The sequence below is a fragment of the Orbicella franksi genome, chromosome 5 (assembly GCF_964199315.1).
Source record: "Orbicella franksi chromosome 5, jaOrbFran1.1, whole genome shotgun sequence".
In the NCBI taxonomy this organism is placed as follows: Eukaryota; Metazoa; Cnidaria; class Anthozoa; order Scleractinia; family Merulinidae; genus Orbicella; species Orbicella franksi.
This window is the reverse complement of record NC_138149.1, coordinates 25,050,660-25,075,505: the sequence shown is the minus strand read 5'-3', so window position 1 is coordinate 25,075,505 and position 24,846 is coordinate 25,050,660. Positions and strand designations below refer to the sequence as shown.

General features: G+C 39.5%; 2 protein-coding genes and 1 pseudogene across 3 annotated transcripts in view; all 3 read left to right on the top strand.

The window, feature by feature from the left end:
* Window positions 1–6,176, top strand: part of LOC145487285 (uncharacterized) — a 37,203-nt gene extending 31,027 nt beyond the window's left edge. Inside the window, exon 6 of the mRNA XM_081466038.1 lies at window positions 6,147–6,176. The gene's annotated coding sequence lies outside the window, so the exon portion shown is untranslated. The remainder of the gene's footprint in view (window positions 1–6,146) is intronic.
* LOC145487895 (neural cell adhesion molecule 1-like) lies at window positions 4,658–10,472 on the top strand (annotated as a pseudogene). Its single transcript, XR_014049463.1, has 4 exons — window positions 4,658–6,430; window positions 6,702–6,763; window positions 6,881–7,182; window positions 7,781–10,472. The product of XR_014049463.1 is annotated as a neural cell adhesion molecule 1-like (transcript).
* A 2,689-nt stretch (window positions 10,473–13,161) lies between these two features.
* LOC145487300 (putative skeletal organic matrix protein 2) lies at window positions 13,162–24,576 on the top strand. Its single transcript, XM_081466056.1, has 6 exons — window positions 13,162–13,634; window positions 18,424–18,618; window positions 20,010–20,144; window positions 21,106–21,300; window positions 22,819–22,950; window positions 23,599–24,576. Exons 1-6 carry the CDS (start codon window positions 13,586–13,588, stop codon window positions 23,700–23,702), a joined length of 810 nt encoding a protein of 269 aa, XP_081322182.1. The 5' UTR covers window positions 13,162–13,585; the 3' UTR covers window positions 23,703–24,576.
* The last annotated feature ends 270 nt before the right edge of the window (window positions 24,577–24,846 follow it).

The window sequence follows — 24,846 nt, the reverse complement described above, 5'->3', positions numbered from 1 at the left end:
CGGAGAAACTCCCATATAACCCACAAAAGGTCGGGGAGGGAGTTCGTATTACTTTTTAGGGGTTGAAAACAAGGTTTTGGTACCTCTTCGGGATGAAAAACGTTTCAAGCACACACGCAAAACCCTTAAAAGGTACGATGAACATCCCCGGCCTTTTTACATGGGAGTCCCCCCCCCCGGGGGGCTTAGACGTTAGAGTTGACATGTATGTTATTGACGCCTAAAACATGCCATATTTGGAGTATGTTTGAAGAAATGCGAACGTGTACACTGTACTAGAAAAAACCAATCCGTATCAGTACAAGAGCATCAACCAAATCTGTCTACTTTTTGGTTTTTAAAAAAGACCTGAAATGTGCAATTGAAAGGACAATAGTTTTGTTCAGGGTCTAAAAAGTTGAGCTGCGTGCAGACGTGCACTACTTGAACTGATACTCTTGTAAACGCCTGACCTAACACTTGAAGATCGCGCCTACTTGGCATGCCGAGTGTCTTGTAATTATGCCCAGATTTTAGGATTTAACGCAAAAAGAAGCAAACATTAACTCGGGAAAGCCCTTACTGTGCTCGAGTGACCGGAAGAAACTCAAACATTTCTCAGACATTAACATTTCAGTATTTCGAGTGGTACGGTAGCCAATTTGATGAGAAGTAGATTCCGTAAGTTCCGCGTTTTATTCTCGTTCTGCCGATCCTCTTTCACTGAGCAAAGGACTAAATATTGAACTTTACAAGCCCAGACATGGCCTTTGACAAAGTTCAACAATTTGTTTTGTTTACAAGACCAAGTCTGGTGTTGATAACTGCACAAGTTATTGAGTATCAAAAGTAGTCTGCAACGCAAACGTGACGTAGACTATAATTCGGTGCGTTTCGCATTTTTGCGTGACGAGCTCAACAAACTGGATGGCCGAAGTTGAGGCCCTGTTAGGGGGGTGTAAAGGTCCCTTGTCTGAATTTCACAAGCAGCTATGTCGGCATTTCGTAAGGTTCTTATGTCGCCTGTCGGAATTTCGTCTTAGGGGAATTGTGTCAGGGAATTCGACCTTGCTCAATTGAGACGAAATTATACACGTGCATAATACATCATAATACCTTTGTTTATTAAAAAACTGACAATACGAGGACAAACATCAAGAGAACAAAAATCAATCAAAGTTTGACTGAAAAAGTGGTCTGTTCTAGCCATATTTTTCCGAAAAAAAAAATAATGATAATGATAATAATAAGATAATTTGAAAACCGAGACCAGAGTGACTTTCAGTTTTTGTAGGTGCAGTTTATTCAACCTCGATCCATGGCTAGACTGGTAATGATCCCAATAAATAACGAATCGATGTGACACTACCAGTTAAAAGTGAATGCCCTGTATCAAATTTGACATGATAGTAGTGTAGAGAATATTAAAACATCAGCTGAAGTCACTGAAGACACAACAGCAATGGAGTAATAATAGTGTATATTTGGGTCCGTCTATGCTATTATTTGAAAAGCTCTACTCAGAGGTCCAAACGGTCTGGGCGAATGACTCTCCTTCCAGATGATGTACACAAGGACATTCAGCCAAAGACCACGTCTGCTTGGCTTTCATCTTCGGAGTTAAGGTCGCTGGTCTCCTCGCAACTTCCTTTGTCTGGCAGAAAATTTTCCACTTCATTTTGATGTCTAAGAAATGTCTCGTAGACATCTCTGTCAGTTTGACAAAGTTGTCTCCTCTTTGAAAATGTCCTATATCCACTTTGCCTGCTATAGCATCTCGGTGAATTAGTGCTTTTCCGTTCAATGTAAAAAGACTAAAATCTTCAAATGAGGGAACAAATAACTGAACATCACAAAAGTTAGTTTGTTCCTCGTCGCTTATGTCAGCTTCAACAGTTCCAACAAGGAAGGGCCCTTTGTTGAAAGTTCCACGAATGTATGTGATCACGTTTCACTATCAACACACTATTGGCTTCGAATAAAATGTTTGCCACAGCATCAGGCTCAGGCTGCGTCTCTGTGTTCCTAGAAGCAACAGATGCGGCGAGATCATCAGTAGCGGAGAAATCTAAAGACCTTGGTTGAGGATCTGGTGTTGAGTATGCAAACAATGTGAGAGTGCCGACATTATCTTTGGTACCCTGGCTCCGGACGGTTAGTTGACGAGCTGGTTTACCAAAGCTGTCCCTCCAGTCTCTCATTAACTTCTGATCATCTTTTGCCATTCCTACTGATGATGGAACAGAAGACAAGGATGGCAGGTCTCGAAACGGGAGTTTCATATCATCTGATACTTCATAATAAGAGTGCGGGAAGTGTAGTAGACAAAGCCACTGTCAGTGAGTTGCTTCAATGACTCGCGAATGGTGGGCGCAAATAGATATGCAAACTCCAAGGCAGTCGGCATGTCGTTTCTAGAGCGCATTTGGCTGAAAAAGTTTTCCACAACAAGTGTCAAGATGGCGACCAGTTTGCCAAGCTGTCGAACTCAGGGTTGACCTCTTTCAGAAAATCTCTCAATGAACATAATGACTCTCTGAGAGTTTCAACGCTACGTTAACTTTTTGATGATATTGTTCCTTGAGGTCCCTTAGTTGCCGCTTTTCGTCCCACTTTCTCTTTTCTCATCTACCCAAAAATCAACTGCCGAACTAAATCCCTGAACTGGGAATGATAACTAGATAACTGGGAATGATGTGACATACAAGAGCAGTAATTAACCTCGACAACTAGTAACATCCCTCTAGTTTTCATTGACGTCTTCATTATTTTAATCTGAACTCACCTGGTCTCTCTCTTCTTTCTGACTTTTCGCACCTTTTTTTTCCTTCTTGCGCTTTTTGACCTTTTTGTGTTTGCCCATGTTGATGCGTCAGTGACCGTCAGTGACCAGTCAGTGGCACTTGAAAGTGACGTATTTGAAGAAATAAGAAATGATCGGAAATCGCTTGGGAGTAACGACAGTAACACGGACGCGACAGATGAAGAAAAAAAATATCTCCAACAGATGACAGATAGTTGGAGCGCGCGCGCACGTGGGTCTAGCACTCGTCACGCAATCCTCCTCCCGTGACGATCCCTAGTTGGATATTAGTTTTTGTTGAGTTATTTTTTTGTAAAAAAAATACCTCTTAGTCGGCGCGTCGGGTATGTTATGGACGGGCCAATGGATGAGTGAGTGAGTGAGTGAGTGAGAGATGTATGTATGTCATACCAATCAGATTGGATCTACTATAAACAGCCAATCAAATTTCTTGTTGTAAAGGTAAATGGTATGTGAGAAGATCTGATCCCGACACGTTTTAGAACGGCCATATTTATTCTTCTATAAAAGAGGAGGAAGTATTCATATATTGGCCTTACTTCGACATTTTCTGTGGGTTAGGCTGAGGATTTTAGTTACGAACGAGAGGAGCCTTGAGGCTTGAAACAGTTCGGGAGTTAGTAGTATGCAAATGCAACGAGATATTTTTATTTTTAGTTACAAAGGTAACTTATACTTTCGTTTTTCACAAGGATTAAATTCAATTAGAGGTCACGAATCGTCGCTTCTAGTTCCTAGGACATGTTTTAGAGGAGACGAGACTATTTAGATTAGAAACAGTTCTAACGTTTACAATAGTAAGTGCAGCTGACGATTGTTTTGTTCTTGTTGCATGCAAATATAACGAGATATTTTTATTTTTTAGTTACAAAGTGAAATTTGACACTCTTGTTTTTCACACGGGAGTAAATTCAATTAGAGCTGACGAATCGTCGCCACTCCCACGAAATGTTTGCTATCTTTAGTTACAAATGGTAACTTAACACTTTCGTCTTTTATATGGGAGTAAATTCAGTTAGAGCAGACAAGTTATCGGCTATTGTTCACAGGATATTAAACAAAAAAAGCTTTCATTTCTGGACGGTTTTTACGTCTCTGCAGTAGCAGTTTATTTTTATTTGATGGGCATTTTATGACATTCTTTTCAGTCCGATACTTTTAAAGGTAAAAAGTATCAAAACTGCTCAAATGTTCTTTGAAGACTGCGTGGCACCAAGTTAAAGTGCAATTTAATTAAATCAGACTTTCAACGTGTCAGAGAGGTTTTTTATCTCTTTCTTTCTATTTTCGGTGAAGTAGTGTTGTTGTGTTGTGTTGTGTTGTGTAAAGAGGGTAAACTTACGACGCGTATAAAATGCGAAAAGGTCTCTTAACTTGAGTATTTTTGAGCAAAAATTCCTCTTGGGGGTTGGAAGGGCTATGTGAGCGGTGAGTGAGGGAGTTATGCATATGCACGTATCACACCAATTATAATGTGGGTTTTATCAAAGAACGAATCAAAGAAAAAAAATAAGATGGTATCTACATTAATCTGGAGACGTGTCAGATTACTGTAGTTTGTTCAGTCAAACACTTTATGGCTTACTATTTAGCTATCTTACCATTACCGATGTAACATCGTATGTACATCATAAATTCCCAGTTTCTTTCTTGCGGTACATCACAACCGAAAAAACTTGTCAAATTAACCAAATCTTTATTGTAAACAGTTCCATGAATGCTCCTATCTCCGAGACTTCACAAAAAAAATAACTCTTGCACGTCTTGCGTTCCTATGTTTAATTAATGTCATTAATGACGTTAATATATTTCAGTCGGTGAAATGAGACGTATTTATGACTCATTGAACTGGTTTTATTGAACCGTTTATTGACTTTATTGTATAACAGATTCACTGCATTGACAAATCCGAAATTCGCTGTCGGTCTATTTTGACATTGGTGTCGCTTTCCCCGTTTCGCTGGAGTAGTCTGTCGTTCGTCGCCAGTTCGTGGCTCTCGTGTCGCCGTTTCAAGGCCATGTCGCTTGTCGGAATTTACCCCTAACAGGGCCTCGAAGTTGATGAATGTAAGTTTGTTCGTAAGTAATGTAAAAAAAAAATGTAAATCTCATTTATAGTGGTCATGCACTTAGCTATACAAGCACTAAGCTTAGCTAATTTACAGGCATGCCACTGAAACAAAGGAAACAAATAGTCAATAATCCAACTGTTGTTAGCTAAAATAGGTCGCTGATCTACAAAGTCTGAAGTTGCTCCAGTGCTGTTAAGCTGGATTTGATTCTTTTCCCTGAGCAGGATAATGGATTAAACCGATAAAGAATCTAAGACAAAAAATAAAACAGTTCTTTGGGAAAGTTTTTTTTTTTTTAAAATAATCATTTCTTACATTTACAACACTTATTACATCACTTATTCTAAGCGTATTTTTACAATAACATAAAACAAATCTTTCTGTACAATCATACTTATATTACAATTATATTAAATCTAAAGAATGGCAGATGGAGGAGCTTTTACGAATATTAAATAATTTTTTCAAGTTTATACTTATATTTAACTTTTGTTGATAAAGTCGGAAAGTAATAGAAATGGTGAGTCATTCTGGAGCTTTTTCTTATAAAATAATACGGCAGAAAGAGGAGGGTGTAGTTCATTTTTTTTTATTTTTTTATTTTTTTATTTTTTTATCAAGGTACTCGAACTTGGAAAACTACCAAAAAGAAGATTTCAATGTTTAGATTAAATTTAGAGTTATTAGATCTGTATGCTATTCAAGGGGAGGGTCACACATCTTTTTCAGATTTTTGCAACGAAGATTTTTGTGATGTTGTTTTCCATTTTTCTTACAGATTAAGTTTTTCTTTTCACCTACTTTGATTTAATTTGGTGTTTTATTATAGGTTCTAGGTTACAGTTCTACATGTATATTATGCCATGGCATGCCTGCCTTTAACAGAATTCGGAAATGTAGGAAAAATTTCCTAAAATTGACATTACTGCAGTTTCCAGTTTATGCGACCCCTTCAACCAAGGAAGCAAAGATCCTGTTCAAATTTAACCAATGAAAACATGGGATGTTAACACTGCATTTCCGACAACTCATTCATCTAAGCACGCTACACACTACAGAAGCACTGAGTTAGTGGCCTCGTGTATCGTTTAACACTCAAACGGTGGTGGTAAATTTGCAAATAATTTGCTAGGATGGCCTTAATAGTCGCACTGTAACTTGCTTACTTAAATCCATTTAAAACATAAAACAGGCTCGTATAGTCTTGAAATGATTTCAGTTCGTACTTTCAAAATCTCCTTTCATGGCAATAATTGTCTTGTTTGCTACAGATCAACCATCGATGCAGAGATCGTTGCCCATCCTCAAAATAAAACTACAATAGAAGGAAATAACGAGACTCTATCTTGTAACGTTGATGGAAATCCAGTACCAATAATATCATGGATTGAAGATGGATCTCCTGTAAATACAGGCCTAAGGATCAGTATTTCAGATGACAAAAAACAGTTGACAATAACAAATGTGAAAAGAACAGACCACGGAACCCACCGTTGTGTGGCGAATAACAGCCTTAGAAATGATACAGCCAATGCTGCTACACTGAATGTCCAATGTAAGCACAGTATCTTGTTTTGATAAATCGAAACCGAGCAGTTGGCCTGTACTGCCACTCTACACAGAGAGAACAAGAACACTGATTATCGGTGTTGGTTTAAAAGATTAAAAGAGTCTCGAGACAGTATTCACGATTGCCTAAAATCCGTAAATTGAAGCTATATTTTCCTTCATTAGTAACTCTAATTAATAACCAATTTAAGGATTGTGCTCATCGCATGTGAGCTTATTACAATTACAATACCTGATATGCGAATTTTAAACTGAAGGTCAGTCACCAATTCACCTACACACACAGTCGTCAAATATCACCAGTGAAATCTTTTACCAGGTGTCTAAGCTTACTATATATACCTGATCCATGATTATTACTTGCATCAAATTTTTGTATATAAAAAAACACCACTAAATTGTGACATGCACATTGTTATGATGTCATTTCTTACAGGCGGATTGTTTAATTGTTACAGATCCACCTAAGATCATTGTTCATCCAGAGGCTGAACCAGAAGGAGAAAACGTAACTTTATCTTGCAAAGCTGATGGAAATCCAGTACCAGCAATATCATGGACCAGAAATGGATCTCCTGTCAATACAACTATCAATTCTAGGATCCGTTTTTCAGATGACAAAAAGCAGTTGACAATATATAACGAATGTGAACAGGACAGACAGCGGAGAATACCGATGTGTGGCGAGTAACAACCTTGGAAATGATACCTCCAATGCATCCACAGTGAATGTTCAGTGTAAGTAACTGATCAAAACCGGAAAACGCTGTCGTTTTAGTTGAAAAGCACTTTCTTCCTTTCGCCGGATTTGGCACTCAGCTTGATAGTGAGGCTTAGAGGACACAAACAAAAGAAATGGATAAACATGGTCATTTAATTTCCTTTGTTTGTGTCCTCTAAGCCTCACTGCCAAGTTGAATTTTAATATATCGAAAACGGTCTATTTGTTTTTACGATTTATACAACTCATTCCCAGGGTTTTTTTTTTTTCACTAGTAAGGAAAAGCCTTAAGAACGAGGTTGCGATTTGTAAAGAAACATCTCATTAAGGTGTCTCGATGTGGTTGTTTTTTTTAAAACAAAACTTTGCATTTTCAATCAGCTTACAATCCGAATTGCAGCCTTAAAACAGTGATAGACAGCCCTTTACGGCATAAAAGCTGTCTTAGTTTCCGTTTTAAATCATGGTTTCATAGTAAAGTAGATGATTTCTTTTTTTAAAGGACGTATTAAAAAGCTCGTCAAGCTAGCTCGTCATAAATGTTTAGCCCTTTGTTTTAAGACTTTTAGGTTTGTTCGCCGTAGCAATGTCTTATATTTTCATTATCTCTTTCAGTTGCACCTGAGATTTCTAAGAATCCTGAAGGCCTTACCAGAGTGAAAGGACAAAATGTTGTTTTTAGCTGTGTAGTTGAAGGAAACCCGTCACTTAGCGTGTCATGGACGAAGAATGGACAAGGGTTGAACGTCGCAGCAAATTCACGACTAGCTGTGTCTCGCACGAACAATAATCATAATTTGACAATTACGGATGTCCACCGATCAGACGCAGGTCAATTGCTGATTTTCAGTGTCACGCCATTCAAAATAGATCAAAATAAAAATCAAAACCGTTCAATAGATAAAGTCCAGATTCTGAGAAAAGAAAGAAAGGAAATATGCAAAGACTCTCGCCAAGATTCAGGTCACAGCAATGTTTCTTATGCAAGATATGCGGAGAAACTTTTTACCCAAATTTATAGAGATTTGTATGGAGACGCCGTGCTGGTGCCCATCCGGATGAGCACCAACATGGCGGCCGGAAACCAACAGAAACATCTGTCACTGAGTTTTGCTACAAAAGCGTGAATTTATCTCTCGAGGAACTAAACAACATTAAAATAATACTTTTTCTAATACAAGAACTGTTCAGATAGCCAAATTACCCGAATTAAGTCACATTTTTAACCCACATGACAGCTCTCTTGGCCGTCACGTAAATGCCGCGTCACGCAAAAGCTTAGAAATTCAAGCGTAGTCTATGACAAAACCAAGAACCCATTCGGAGCAAAAATTTGTATGAACTGAATGTTAGTTTTCAGCTGCTCTTATACATCATGGAAGTAAGATGTCAAGAGGATCAATAGTTTTGTAGTTTGAATTTTAGTGACGTCATGTGAAAACCGGCAATACAGATGTGTGGTTAACAACAGCGTCGACAGTTCCACTTCATCTGCCGCCAAACCGGAAGTATACTGTAAGTATCGAATTATAATAAATCATTAAACCCCTTTAACATCAAAGACAGCGCCAGCAAGTTTCATTGTTTGAAATAATTTTACTGTTTTGATTTTTGGCATAACATGTACAAAATGTAGTATTTCTGACGTCATGCGTCATCTCGAACTCTCTGTGTGCGGATATTTGCTTTTGTTACCCTGGCAATAAATATGGCAGTTATTTTTAAGTTGATTGTTTTTTGCTTGAGTACTACCTTAGCATTTCTTAGTCGATTCTTTCGTGTTTACAATTTTGGGATTAACGGAGGTCACGAAAATCGACATGGATTTTTTTGCGAGGAAAATATGACGCCATTTACAGTCGTCTATGGTAATACAACGCGACTGAGTTTATTTTGGGGTCGTGACTCATTGTTCGGAAGTGTTTACTCTTGGCTGTCGCGTTACGCTCCAGGGGTAGGGTAGGGCTGACTACTTTCGACTTCTCCTTTATAAATTTCAAATTTAAGTGAGCAGGCTTCGCCATCATTTTCCAGATTTTTAGCCGATGATTCTCACTCCGCCCTAGCCTGAGTAGCAATCATTCCCTACGAAGAGCTTTATCTACATTCTGGCCGCGCGCAAATTAGAGCGAGAACAAAAAAATCGCCAAAGCGATCTTTTTTTTTTTTTTTTTGCAGTCGATTTTTCTGTTCTCGCTCCAGTGTGCACGCGGCCAGAATGTGTAAAATGCTCTTCGGGACTCTTGTTACGCAGGCTAAAGAGGAGCACAAGAGACCTCTGACAGGGTCGCCTCTCGACGTTGGTTATGAATGTTCTCCAAAATTTCAGATTCTGTGTTCATTTCTTCCACAAGATCAGATGCAGTTTTTTTTATATCTCTGGAGAGATCGCGCTCCGAAAAAGCTAATACTTTAATTAAACCCTGGGCCGGGTTGCTCAAAATTAAGCCTGATTAAATTAACCTAGCAAGCGAAAAGTTTGATTTGATTTTTGTAACTTTTCGCAGTGGCCTTTTCTGTTTCTATTGTTTGTTCTTCGGTAGACTGTGAGCAGTCTCTCTTTTCCTCGAAAACTGTGGGGAAGAACGCAAAGCGAGCGTGACTGTGAGCGTGACCTGGAGTGGTGATGCCGCAAGCCGCTAGTAGCGCGGGCGTCGGAAGACGAGCGACGCCCATGCTAAAAGCGGCTTGCGGCATCGCCGCTAGCGTGGTCACGCTCATAGTCACGCTCGCACGCTTACTTGTTTGCGTTCTTCCCCGCGGATTTTCGAGGAAAAGAGAGATTGCTCGCAGTCTAGTCCTTCAGTTTTGAGTTTGAATTATCTCAAACTTCACAAAAACTAGACAGTTAACTTTTACTCCTGGGTTAGCATTACCGGCTTTTGGAAAACACGGCCTTAAATATCTGGTGACAAACAATACGCGTATCATGAGGGTGGCTTCATCACGCTCAGCCGGAAATTTATATCCGTTTGACCGGCCCTAGCAGGCGGTCGTGTATCGTTAGATCGTGTAGTGGCGTGAAATGCGCAAAGTTATTAAACCCCGCGATCTCATCGATTTCAGCGATCTCAGCTCTTAAGGGAAAGATAACATAACCGAGTTCGAGATAGCAATGTTGTTAAATTTCCCGGGGGCGGGGGTACTCCCATATATGGGTTATATATGTATGTGCGGGCTCAAAGGGTATGGCTTTCAGCCATTTTGGTTATAAATAGGGTATCGATTTTGGCCATTCTGGTCATAAATAGGATACAGTTTTCGCACTCTAGTCTTGAACTGGGTATGCTTTTTAGAAGAAGCTACTTTTTCATCAGACCATCAATAAAAGACCATCAACAAAAGCCCTTCAAAAATTAAACTTCAACTTCAACTTCACTTTATTTTACACTTTCATTTTGAAATGACAATATTAGCATGAAAAAAGGAAAAAAAGATGCATATATAACAATTAAAGGTGGCAATGGTCTATAGTTTATGCATGGAGGCTAATAGCACCGTGAGGTTATCGAGTTAGCCTCCATCTCGTTTGAGTGAACATAAAAAAAAAATGGGAGTAGAAGGACGGATTACTAAAGGAAAGAGCTAGAAGAGTTGTGGAAACTCACGTTTGATATTGCTGAGATTATTAAATTATGTTTAGGGCAACTGTTTCAGCCGCAACGGTCGTATAAAATAGAGTATCAAATTTTTCTTAGGTCATAAATTGAGTAGGGAAAATCGCAGATTTTGGTCATAAGTCAGGCACGGGGTTTTGGAAAGCGGTCCTTACACTTCCACCCAATTTCTGTGCGAGTAACACAAGGGCTAAACTGAAATTTGTAACTGTGCCAAACTATTTAAAAGCTCTGCTTGGTCCGTCGATATCGATCAAGGTGAAAGTTTACCGGATGCGCGGATTATCTAGGCTGTGAAGACCGGAACTGGGTTCACAAATTGATCATGTATTGTAATTGTACCTCACACAAGAGAGTTTGTAATGTCACACTGGCATGTTATTCCAGTATCATTAATCTGTAATAAGATCAGAAATATAATGAGTAAAACCCGGGGGTACTCCCCAAAAATCTGGGTAGGGGTGTGTTGCGTACTAGAATTCAGAGCAACATGAGTGATTTACCCTACCCTATCTCAGACCTGACCCAGTACTCGAAACTCAATTTCAGACCGCCCCAGTCATCCAGGTGCAGCCTGAAGACTAAGAACTAGGCAAACGAACAATAGACCATGGAAATAACAGCAGTTATTTTTTTTTTTCGAGTTCCATGAGACAGGCTTCAGAATAACAACAATGATAAGAACTATACTTCATTGTTGACCAGAATGCACAGAGCATACCTTGTCAGTTTCAAGTGAAAACGGTCAAAATCTATACAATATTTTAAACTAACACGCGGCGCAAGCCATACCCTAGATAATAACATATTCGAGGACGCAGCCCCCCCCCCCCCCCGCCTCAACCAAACAGTGTGCGTGATATTTTGTCGACTGAAGACAAAAACCCATTTTAGCTCACTTGTTAGAGAGTCTGGGAGTCTGGAGAACAACCACACGCCAGCCTTTACAGGTTTTCACAATAGCTTCTCTTTTATTTCAAAACGAGTAGCAAAACTTTTTGTTCACTTTGAGGTTTACATCTTAGACGAAAAATCGCCGTTTGACCCTCGCGCAAAAGTACACAGAGAAAATTTAAATTGATCATTGGTCGCTATAGGTGGTTTTCACCTTCACGCAACGAAAAATTAAATCAAAAACTATTCAGTTGATAGAGTCAAGAAATTGTAATGTTATAGGAGATAGGTCAAGAAGACACTTCTCCAAGTTTGAGGTCTCCGCGTCTTCCCAAACTTCAGATATTCGTCGAAATGTTTTAAATTTACACAAAATAGCTCTGTGCTCCACCAAATGGGCAGCCGAAAAATAGTGTAAACATCTGGAATTTACTTTGGCCATCTAGGCGACTGATTATGTGAACTGAACCAACAAACATTTACACAAGCACTTTTCCTAACACTTAAACTCCTTTAAAAAAGGCTAAACATCACTACTTAAGTGTATATTTTTCCACAAATGCGATCGGAGCGTATGTCACGCCCCGCCATAACTCTGAACTTTAAACTGCGCTGGTTCCAGACCAAGCACGCTTTTGAGCTGAATGGTTGTAAAGAGATATGAATTTAGATCCCCTTATGCCTGATGAAGATAAAAACTTTTGTGGCTCTTTAGTTTTGGATTTTGGAATTTGATGACGTCACTTGAAAACCATCTATATTTAAGGAATAGAAAACATGTACCGTGTTTCTATCGAGTAATAAACAATTCGATTATGAGCTCGAGATTTCTATCGCGTTATAGCTGACGAGGGCGCAGCCCGAGTCAACTATTACGCATATAAATCGAGAGCGGATAATCTAATTGTTTTAGTATAAATCTACTAGTCGTTCAAAACTCTCATCTAAATCCTCTTCACAGACACTTCGAAAACACAAAGAAGTGGCCCCCAGCGCACGTTACTACGCTACTCACTATCTATCACAGAATAAAACGTGAGTATCGTAACCAATCAGAGGACGGCATTCGTTATAGAACGCTAGTAGAGTTATACTAAAGCTCGAGAGAAACACGGGGTACATGTCTTCTTTTTCTTTTAGAAAACACCGCGACGAGAAAAGGAAAACAACTTGTTAACTTTGATTATCAAAATGTAAATTCTCTTTGCTCGCGCCATCATTACGTCTCTATCGAGTTATAGAAACACGATTTTTAACCAATCAGCGCGCGTATTTTCTTAGGACTGTTTTCTAAATGGGTTTATTGACCAAGCCTGAGGTTAAAATGGTCGGATATTGGCCAAGTTATTTTTAGAGGTTATCATGGACCAAGACGTTTTGGGTTCCATGTAAAGCACGAAAAAAAAAAAAAAGGAACTAAGTTAACATATAGCCATCTTTACTCGGTAAGCTTGATCAATAAAGGTTTTATTACCTGGTAAAAAGAGCGGGATACAACGGGTAATTCTGAGCGGGCGAGATAGCGCCATCTTGCCCGAACAGTTAGCCAATCACCGCGTATGAAACATCCTCATATTACTAGAGCTTCGCAACGGAAACCGAGCCCAGCAGGGATTGATTCGTCGAAGAATTTGCCTTTCACCGTTCCTCTAGTATCAGGAACACGCTATATCTGTCACCATTCGTAAGCTTACAGCTGTCAATCAATTCGTCAATCAATCAATTGTCAATCAATTCGTGCACGCGCTTATCCAGTGGACTTTTGCCCAATCAAATATTTCCATCATGCTGATGACCTGCAGGTGTTGATATCACGCTGCTGTTTATAGGGTTTAACCAACCTACTTGTAAATCAAAAGTCTGTTACCAAAACTCAGGAGAAGAGAGAATTTCGGTGGAGGATTCAAACATGAAGCTTTTATTTATCGTTATGGTATTGCTCATTGCGGACGCCCTGGGTAAGAAACAGTTTTTAATTTTCTGTTCCGTGCTCTTAAGTATGCGAATACAATAGTTCTTTAAAATTCATCGAAATATTACTCACAAAAGTAAGGTAAAATTGGGCTTGAATTGACAAAATAGCGTCTTAAAGTCGTAAAACTCAACAATGTGTCTTTCACACCAAAAAGGTTACTTATCTTAAAGGAAGAAAAAACTAATTTGATGTCTAAATCATTAGCGCTTGATTAAGTGTCGAATCTTCTTCTGAGTGATGACAGAAAAATGGCCTATGTACGGCAGCTTAAAGTAAAACGTGGGCGAGGCGGTAAGGGGGTAGCCCCGGGGACAATGATTGCTATGGGTCCCAGTGATGTAACGGTTAATGTTCCTTTATTTTGTTCGAAACTGCTTTTCAATTCTCCATAGAGAAAATAATGAACTGAATTTTTACTTAGCGCAATTTGCCGCCAAGCGGTTGCAAATTTACTATGACCAAAGACTGAGTCAGCAAAGAGGTGTTTTCAGTTTAGTGTCGAGCACAATTGACCTCCAACTGATAAAGATGTGACTTTCGAATGTTTACGATGTATGTCGTTACTTTCATCTAAGCAGAAGTCACGTCATACAGAAACATTCTATGAAACTGGATATCAAACACTGCACGGTACGTTACACTCTTTTTTTTTTAATAAGAATATTGTTTTTCCTGCCGAGGCCAGATATTCTTATTTTTCTGCCCATTTTAGGCTAAAATCTTCTTGTGAATATTCTTAGATTATACTTATTTTATAGACATTAGGCATCAAAGACCATCAAAACCTGATATGACGCATGTAACGCCAACAGAAATGTTACAGGAATCGAGCATACGGCTAATACGTCTGTTTTCGTTGGTTTTTGGCTAGTTTGCCATTTAGAGAAAGGAAGAATTTCATACGGTTTAGTTAAAAACATGTAATTGTATTGTATTACAAATTGTCAACACACAAAATTACATTGTTTTCAAAATCTCAGCCTCGAGTTTATTTTTGATATTTTCTCAAAATTTCGCAAATTTTAGCCTCGATATTCTTATAAAACATATTCTTAAAAAGATTTTAAGGAAAACGATCAATTTTTTGAGTTTGAAAGACATGTTTCGACAGAACTTCTGTCATCTTCAGTTGAATGAATGATTACAAAGCAAGTTGAATAATAAGTAGGCAAAAATGCTAATTAAGACAAATAGTAACAACAGAACGTGAAAAGGTGTAAATTAAAAGGATAATTTTAGATTTACATGGTGTAATTGCTGATTGAGGCAAGGTAGTTCTTTTTGAATATGGATAGCCTCCTCTATCTTGAGTTGAAAGCTGGTAGTGGCGTGATCTAAAATATGAAAGCAGTCTATTGAACACAATGAGCGACAACGTTCAGAATTCTGAAGATGTTTGAAGATGTGAGAGGCCCTATCAACGGCTAAGTGCTCACGTACGCGTGTGGAAAAATGTCGGGTGGTTTCGCCGACATAACAGGCATTACAGCCCGCACATGTAAACTTATAAACCACACGTGAACGAAGCCCGCCGGGGATAGGGTCTTTCATACCAAAAAGGTTACCTATCTTAAAGGAAGAAAAAACTAATTTGATGTCTAAATCATTACAATAGCGCTTGATTAAGTGTCGAATCTTCTTCTGAGTGATGACAGAAAAATGGCCTATGTACGGCAGCTTAACGTAAAACGTGGGCGAGGTGGTAAGGGGGTAGCCCCGGGGACAATGATTGCTATGGGTCCCAGTGATGTAACGGCTACCCCCTTACCACCTTGTCTTAATTAGCATTTTTGCCTACTTATTATTCAACTTGCTTTGTAATCATTCATTCAACTGAAGATGACAGAAGTTCTGTCGAAACACGTCTTTCAAACTCAAAAAATTGGTCGTTTTCCTTAAAATCTTTACATGTCTGCTGCTATCAAAACCTTTTGGAAATATTCTTATAAAAAAAGAAAAAGTTATACTGTACCGACGTCCAATCAGACATGTTTTTTGGTGGCGTAACCTTAGACGCAAAAGACGTTTATAAGTAACACACTTCGACACACTGCGAAGATCATTTCGTTATTTTGGTTTCTTTGTTGAAAATGAAACATATAGTATGGACAAATCCGGTATCATACCTTTAAGAGGTCGTTTGATGCAGCGAAAGTGAAATTCATTTACAATTATTGTTTTTGGCGTGGCTCGGATAAAACTTTGATCACGTACCAAACATAATTGTTAGCCTAATGTGGGCCTACGTCATCTCTGCCAAATCAAATTTTGGGTGAACTGGACTTCGCTTCAACTCGCTTAAAATAACATAGGGCAAAGTTCATTTTTCTGAACTTGTAAACTGATATGTCAGTACTGGAAAATGTTTTACAGACGCGTCAAGAATTTCAAATTTCCATAGACCAACTAAGAGGAAGTTCACACCAAAACTTTGATTTTGAACCCAGGATACTTTGTATGCTATTGGTCTGACAGGGGCTACCATGATCGGCTTCAGTACTAATCGACCCAATAGGAAATATCATAGCACGTGTCCATCATAGCCAGATCATGCTCTGCCACATGACTCGAAACAGGAAGTTACGTGTTTATGCCGCTACATTCATTTTATCGCGCCAACGATACCAATGTCAACAACTAGCTAGGCTAGATAATTAAAGATGTTTCTCTAAGAAGACGCTAAACAAACTTCTATTCTCTGCCTTGACTTGGTATAAGTTGTCATCAGGTGTCTCGTTATTATCATACATTTAGAAAAAAAACTGTTGTGTGACTACAACTAAATTATGACCGGATGTGACCTTTTTGTGTTACAAGAGACGCTGTTTTCGTTTGTTGTGGTAGTCTACTTCGTAAAAGTTTATAGTAGGGTCGTCGTGGTGACGACCTTAGTAGGGAGCTTAAGCAACGACAACGAAGACGGCGCCGAGGACGACGCCTAGTAAAAAAATTAATTCTTATTATATAGACACGAGTGTTTTACTGGAAAATACACCACTCGTAAAATTCATACGAAACCACATCCAGGACTTGAGTGGCGTATTTTCCATATCCTCACTAGTGAAGATATCGATGATTTCACTGATTCAAGTTTGTCTCTTAAATTGTACTTAAATTCGTTGGTATATCATCGAAACATCGTCGGGTCTTTCTCGACAGTCTTCGGCAATCTTCGGCAATCTTCGGCAATCTCCGGTCATCTTCGGAATTTTTCGGAAAATGTTCGGCAACGTTCGTGTGACCTTCGGACAAGTTTTGGAGAATCTTCGGAAATCTTCGGAAAGTGGTCGAAAATCTTCGGAAAATCGTCAAAAATGCCGTCATCAGTATGTCTATATAATAAAAAGAACATTACAAGTTAGCTCGAAGATATGAATGTTCTCGAGGCAAGAACACTCGTTCTTGTTCTTGCCACTCGAAGATAAAATTCATATCTTCTCGCCACCGTGTAATATCCTCTATATATTTTACAAGCGAAATTCGTGATTGCCGAGATCTGTTCAGTGCGACAATGGCTCTAAAAACGTGCTCAGACTAAATAAGCAACGTCAAAGGTCAATTCCAAATAGAATTACGAAAAATTAGCCCTCGTCTTCCACGTTCCTTAGACGACGCAGAACCCTGTCATTTCACGTTGTTGTTTTGCAGAGGACAGCAAAGAAATGTACAAAGATTATAATGCACGTGCACAGCCATTGTTTTGCTCATTAAACCTTTTGTTTGGTGACGTTTTCGTCGTCGTCGTCGTCGTCGTCGTGGTTTGCTTAAGGTCCCTGATAGGGAGCTAAAACAAACCACGACGGCAACGGGCACATCACCAAACAAAAGGTATAATGAGCAAAACAATGACTGGGCACGTGCGTTATACGTGAAATGACTAAGTTTTGCGTTTTTTGAAGAACTTGAACCACGGCGGCTAATTTTCCGTATTTTGATCTGGAATTGATCGCTGGCGTTATATCTTTAGTTTGAGCAGGGCTTACTGAACAGTTCCAGATAATTGCGAAATTCAAAGATAAAATACAAATCCTTTTTTTTCCAGCCGTCGCCCTTGGCGTCGCCGTCGTCATTGCTTAAGCTCTCTACTAACGGCTGCCAAGGAGACTCTTACTGAGGTATAGAGCAGATGAACATTTGTGAAATGTTTATGAGGACGAAACGCTGGGAAACTTAGCTACCTTGTGAGAAGCTGACGTGTCCCACAAGTTAATTGTTACAACACTTGTAAAATAGTGATAGATGTCCAACAGTAGCAATTAAATGTAGACACGATGTAAAATACTTTTTTTTTTTGAAACTCTATTTGCAAGTGATTTCATGGTAGTCATGACTTCTCCTAATCTTTCAAGATTGTTTCTAGAACTTTTTAAAAAGGAACACGGAAAAAAAAAAGGAAAACATCTCGAGGAAAAAAACGGAAGGTCACGCGTTTATTTCGATTATCGAAAGTAAAATGTTCTGTGCTAAGCTGCTTACTCTGCTCGGAGAGTGCCTGCTGTACACTGCAGGACAGGGCGGAAAAAGGCCGGGTACATATAAGCGCCCTGCTGCAGGATACAGCTTTTAGCGCGCGCGTTGTTACAGGGTGTTTTCTAAAGTAAACTGTCTTACTTGTGGAATTGCCAGGTAAGGCAGAGAACACAGAAATCTCATGACCAGTGTTAAAGAATTTTGAATGACAAGGATTAATAGCCTTCGGTACAGGAGACCGTCATTTATATACCCTGTCAATTTTTGACCTTGAAAAATTCCTTTATTTGTATTGCCAACAGGTGTTGATACAAAATATTGTCATTTTTGCACCGAGCAAAATGCAGCCACTTGTCTCGCGAACCAGCAAAACCAAACTTGCGCCACAGATCCGAATTCACTGGGTTCAGCTCATTGTGCCTCTGTTATAGTACGTTATCAGAATCAGTCTGGAAATACCATGGAAGGTTTTTTCCGAGGATGCGTTGATTGTTCAAGTAGGTAAACGTTTATTGAAAAGAATATACGTCTTGCCTTATTCAGACCAGGGATGGGGGTGCTTTAGGGGCCGTTACCAACTTATAAAGCTTGTAACTTTAAAATCATTAATACCTGAACTCCACATTTGGTGACTCCTCCCGAAGTTTAGTATGATGCGCCAGGATCTTGATGCTTCCATTAATTAGTTGGCTAGTTAGTTCCGCGGTGGGGCGTCAATGAGTCAGTGAGTCAGTGAGTCAGTGAGTCAGTGAGTCAGTGAGTCAGTGAGTCAGTGAGTCAGTGAGTCAGTGAGTCAGTGAGTCAGTGAGTCAGTGAGTCAGTGAGTCAGTGAGTCAGTGAGTCAGTGAGTCAGTGAGTCAGTGAGTCAGTGAGTCAGTGAGTCAGTGAGTCAGTGAGTCAGTGAGTCAGTGAGTCAGTGAGTCAGTGAGTCAGTGAGTCAGTGAGTCAGTGAGTCAGTGAGTCAGTGAGTCAGTGAGTCAGTGAGTCAGTGAGTCAGTGAGTCAGTGAGTCAGTGAGTCAGTGAGTCAGTGAGTCAGTGAGTCAGTGAGTCAGTGAGTCAGTGAGTCAGTGAGTCAGTGAGTCAGTGAGTCAGTGATTCAGTGAGTCGTGAGTCAGAGTGGGTGAGTCAGTGAGTCAGTGAGTCAGTGAGTGAGTGAGTCAGTGAGTCAGTGAGTCAGTGAGTCAGTGAGTCAGTGATTCAGTGAGTCGTGAGTCAGAGTGGGTGAGTGAGTCAGTCAGTCAGTCAGTCAGTCAGTTAGACAGTTGTCTAGTTAGCTAGCTCTCTCCGCGCCGGGCGGAAGCCCCTAAGGCTTCAACTCTCTCCAACCTAGCCCTGTCCTATGCTACGATTCTGCCTTCGACCCATCTTGCCCACCCCTCTTGCCTGCCTTATTTTTCTTCCACTGACGTTCTCCATGTGATACTCCCATGGCAACTATATTTTGACTAACCCCCGAGCAAGCTTTCTTGGCAACTCTGGGAGTAGCGGGGCCCTATTCTGTGAGAGCGACTCAATGAGAGTTTGCTCGGAAGCTATATTTCATATTTTGAAGTTGTTTTTAGCTTTACGCTTTCGGTTATGACTATTTTTGAGCTACTCAGTTAGGTGGCTTTCTTACATTTTAAAAAAAGTCATAGAATCTTTGGAAATAATGGCGTCATTTCACGTCAAATGGAGTAATCGTTTCATGTTATGGACCTCAAATAAGGACGTATCTAAGAGCTTAAGGGTGAACGTCTTAAAGGGTACCACCAGGTTCCTGAGACCAAAAACAACCGGGTCCATTGGCAAAACGTAAATTAAGTGTTATAGAAATAGCATTATGAACGCTTGTTGTTGTGATATAAACGCGGTTAATTTTATCCATGTTTGATTTGATCATTTCAGAGAGCAGAAAAGCATTGTATGCGGCAGTGGGTGAGTTTTATAAAGCAAGCAGAGGTTGGTTTTTGATGCAAGGCGAAATCATTTGCTGTACGGGCGACAATTGTAACACCCTGGCTCCAAGCCTACCACCCGCAGGTAATAAAAACATTGCTATTAGCTATGAAACAAATACCTTAGACTGCACCTGAGCATACTTGTTACGCGCTGAAACCTGATCTAAGGGTGCGTTTCTTTAAGAAAATCCAAGATTGGATTCTTAAATCCGACAGAATTCGAAAACGGATTTTGAGTTTCTTTAACAAACACAGTTCAATCCAAGATCTCACGGATCATGGTACGTCAGAGAAACCGAAGAATCCACTCTGGGAGTGCTTTTGAGTTGTGCAAATGTTTCCTTCAAGCATTGACGAAACTTCAAGCCTGGAGTTCCCTAGACAAAAGTAACCCATGTTTGAAGCTTTCTCGCTTCTAATTATTGAAAAAACTTTGACAACTCGATACAACGATATCAATTGTGTTGTACTTTGGGCGTGGAAATTCGCGATCGCTTTACCAAACTTGAAGTGACTGTGATACACTTCGGAAACGTAACCCAGGGGCAAAGCTCAGGGGCACATTTTTGCGGCCAATCCACACTAGGCTTCCACCAAGTCGTGAGATTTCTCTCGTTCGCTCTTGTAAACTTTGGTTTGCTCCGGTCTCCTCTTCTGGTTTCCCCTTGATCCGGTCTTCTGTCCCTGGGTCTCCGAGGAAGCATCTGATGCTAATGATGGATAAAATTCCGGTACTTGATAAATACTGATGTAGATTTAGCAACAGGATAGAAGCAACTAGCATTAGAAGAAACACCAAACACGAGAGACAATGCTTCAGCACATTTTCAAATAAATACCGAGAAGAGAATTGGATTGGAGGAATTGAAAATACTATTCAAAGTGCAGTATTTTTGACGAACAGTTGTTATGGTGAACGCCATCTCGAGTGTTAATTTGAAATATCTTCTCAAAAGTTAAAAGTGAAGGCAGAAATATAATATTATCGTAGAAGGACTGTTCAAAAATTAAATACTTTTCCGAATTGATTCATTTTTTGACAGGTGCTCAATATAGACACTGCAATTATTGCCTCGAGCCCGATGCAGCTACTTGCTCGGCAAATCAGCGAAACCAGATTTGCGCCACAGATCCGGAATCATTTGGTACAAGCCACTGCGCTTCGGCTTTAGTGAAGTACGAAGATGGAGACGGAAAGGTCCAGTCTGCCTTTATGAGAGGATGCATTAACTGCGCAAGTAAGATTAATACTTAGGTAAAAATTTATACTTAAATATTCCGAAAGGAAGAACTTTCCGGACTTAATCAGCTCACTCTTCAAGGACAGCGAGAATCTCGTTTTTGTAAAGGGAAACGCGAAAACAGAACGTCACTGACAAAAATGTAGTCTTGAAATATTCTGTAGTTCATATAGTGCGATCATCTGGCTGAGAGTTGTTCTGAAAAGAACTGTTGTTGGTGACTGACGTTTTGACAACCTGAGCGGACGTCATCTTCACAGTCAAGAAAAATTCTGTAAGATTTTCGTGTAGATCACAGGTAATAGAGAGGAATGGTTAGTGAACCCAATAAAGATCTTTGCTATATGTTTCTATTCGCTGTTTTGGCCTGTCCAAGAGAAATGTTTCGGTTACATAATTCGTGCATAGTGTATGATATGCGTGTATATGAACGCAGATCAGAATATTATGCTCGGATGTGGAAAACCAACATAAATGTTGCAATCTGTTCGTGTTGGTTTCCTTTTTAGTTTGTCGCTCTTCATAGCAATTTTCGTCCGTTAACAATGACCCAATAAAATACGAAAATGTTTGTAATTATAGCTAATATATGAAGCATATGCGGGCTAGACGTTTTTGAGAAGTAGACACTGCAGATCCCTGCGAGAGCATTAGGGTTTCTCCTGAAAAGTAGCCGATTCCCTGAATCCAACAGCAACAAAAGACCGTGACATTTGTTGGTCTAACTTCAACTGCACAAGTAAACTTTGGAGACCAAACAAGACAGGTTCATTGTAGGCACAGTGGTACCATGGGTAGTGCGCTCGACTCCCGATCGAGCGGTCCAGGTTCGAGTCCTGGTTGCGGACATTGCGTTGTGTTCTTGGGCAAGACACTGTACTCTCAGAGTGCCTTTGTCTACCCAGGTGTACAAAAGGGTTCCGACGAATTTATATGCTGGGGGTACCCCTGCGATTGCTTAGCATCCCATCCAGGGGGGAGTAGAAATATTCCTAGTCGCTTAATAAATAACTAAATAAATAAATAAATATATAAAGTATCTTTATTGTTCAAAAGATAAAATTACATATCTTATGTTACATTTAAAAATAACAATGTTAATGGGCTACAATATGTCTCTAAATAAGATAGATATTTACATAGAAACAAATAAAAAAATCGAATACAAAAAGTACACTATTTACAAAGCTACATTGTACTTAAAAACTATCCTATTAAAGAATGTATTCTTGAAACGGTCCGAGTGAATGGCGGGCATTGCGGAAGATCTATTCCTTAAGTTGTATCTTGTAATCTTAGTCTCAGGGAAATTAGCTCTAAAAGGGTGGTTCGGGATAATTCATGTTACAGAACCTTGTATAACTGTCCAACTTGGTGGCCGGCCACTTGGGCCATATGCAGACTTAACGTTTACCCCAAACAAGAAAATGTTGCACTTACAATTACTCCTTTAGCGAAACGTATAGTTCATTAATATATTTAACGCGCTTCTTTCGTTTGAATTTATTGTTGCAGATAAAAGAACAGCTTGTGCGGTTATTCGATCTGATGTTAAAAGATTTCACAACTGGAACTTGAAGCAATGTGAAATCGAATGTTGTACAAAGAACAACTGCAACAACCACATTCCAATCTGCATTTCTGAAGGTAATGAAAAAAAAAAGTGTTTCTGTTTGAGAAAGTTCTGAATTCTGCTAACATGAAAAGAAAAATGGATTCTGGGACCGACTTTTATTATGAAGAACATTTAATTCTCGAAATTTAAGAAAAGACAAAACTGTGTAACTACTGCAAGCTTAATTCTTCCCACTGCTTGTCGATTATGTACACCTGATAGAGATTCGATTTTGACGTTCTAGCTCAGCGATTGGGCCATAAATTTCGTCGTCCAAGTTTAAATACTAAAAATAGGTTTCAATTTCTTGGGAGATTTTATTTTGTTTATGATGAAGCTCGTAATAAAACCATGGCAAACAGTGTTCACAGCTGGCATGAAATGTGCAACCAAATTTAACCATTTGGCCCAAAACGTGGTTTAGTCGGCCTAGGCCCTAGGTGGTCTCGGCACAGTGGAGTCTGGGGTCTTTCGTGAGCGGTACAAGAGCACTCGCCGTTCTTTCGCCCACTCCTTCCCAGACTTCGTTCAGACAGGGAGGCAAAAGAGAACTTCTTAGGACTAGTCTGGGGTTTCTTGGTCCGGTGTTAGTACTTCCACATAAAATAATATACAGCTTTATTCGCGTTCAAGATAATTTAGATCAATGGGTTAATGTTACACTCAAATTTCTTGCACAGCTTTAGCAGTATCAGCAGCTAGTCCAGATGGCCGCAATGTCCTCTTCAGTGAAGTGATTGTGTTTGGAACTGCCTTTGTTAACATCTTGTATTACATCAAGTAACCAAGGAAACTCTTGTCTTAGTCTTAGTTTATCATCATAGTTATAGCGCATGTACGAAAATTGTCGCCTGTATAAAATAAAAAGTAATAGCTTTATTTAATGTGAAAATCGATCAGCTAATCTCGAAGAAACGCTGGTATCAGCTGAAGATCAGAAAAATAAACATTATCAGGAGATTATTTATTAGGTAAATATTAAAAATCGAAAGAACTGAGAAATACTATAAATATTGATAAACTATGTACACTACATTGATGGCAATTTCTATCTAAGGCTTGTACAAGTCTAAACATTTTATTATGAAACCTATCAGGTTTAAGTCGCTTGATCATCTGGAGTTCTTTGGAGAGGTTGTTTCTGTTAGTTCTTGCGACATATATGAACAGAAAGACGGACCCAAAGCTGATTTTCCTTTACTGACGAGTATAAATTCTGTTTTCTATACATATGGTTGACTATATTTAAATGCTGGCATGGAATTGTAACTGCGTATCTTTGATCATGTTCGTTACAACTAAATAAAAGAAGTGAGCTCTAGTCTGAGGGTATTCTGTCTCCATTAACGCAAACTTCTCTCCTGCAGACTATCCCAAAACTTAAAACTGATAATATAGATCTTTTCTGGCTACTATACCTCTGATTTGTTCCTACTCAAATCGTCAGGGTTTTTTAGCAATCAAAAGATCTTACTGTGCATTTGCTAGTATCATGCCTATTAACTCATCAGTTGCGTGACCCGACCCCCACCTCCCACGATAACAACTAAGTAGCTTAGACTTTAAAGCACTGCATGTCTGCTACATGCGGCTGGGAAACATTTTATACATGTATGCCTCGGGAACCTACTTTTTTCCGAGTTGCTTTTAAAACCGACAAAAGACAAATACGAAAAAGAACATAGAACTTTCAGGGGCGTAACGTGCATCTTTTTTTATGGAGTCCCCCTCGAAGAGAAATGGATTTGAGTGCCGAAGGCGCGAATCCCTCGGCGGGTTTCGCGGCATGCCTGCCTAAGAAGTCTGAGAATTGACGTATCTCCCCATTCTCCCTCGCCGTTTTTACACTCGCTCCAGACCTTTCGTTCGAATATTGACCGTCGCTCGCGTTCGCAAAGAATACGACTGTTTTGCAGTCTATACACTCA

What these genes read in the sequence shown, in the direction of transcription:
- LOC145487300 (XM_081466056.1), top strand. Translation starts at nt 13,586, where the DNA reads ATGAAGCTTTTATTTATCGTTATGGTATTGCTCATTGCGGACGCCCTG. An exon ending in GCTCATTGCGGACGCCCTGG is followed by an intron (nt 13,635 to 18,423) that starts GTAAGAAACAGT and finishes TATTGCCAACAG; the next exon opens with GTGTTGATACAAAATATTGT. An exon ending in TCCAATCTGCATTTCTGAAG is followed by an intron (nt 22,951 to 23,598) that starts GTAATGAAAAAA and finishes TTTCTTGCACAG; the next exon opens with CTTTAGCAGTATCAGCAGCT.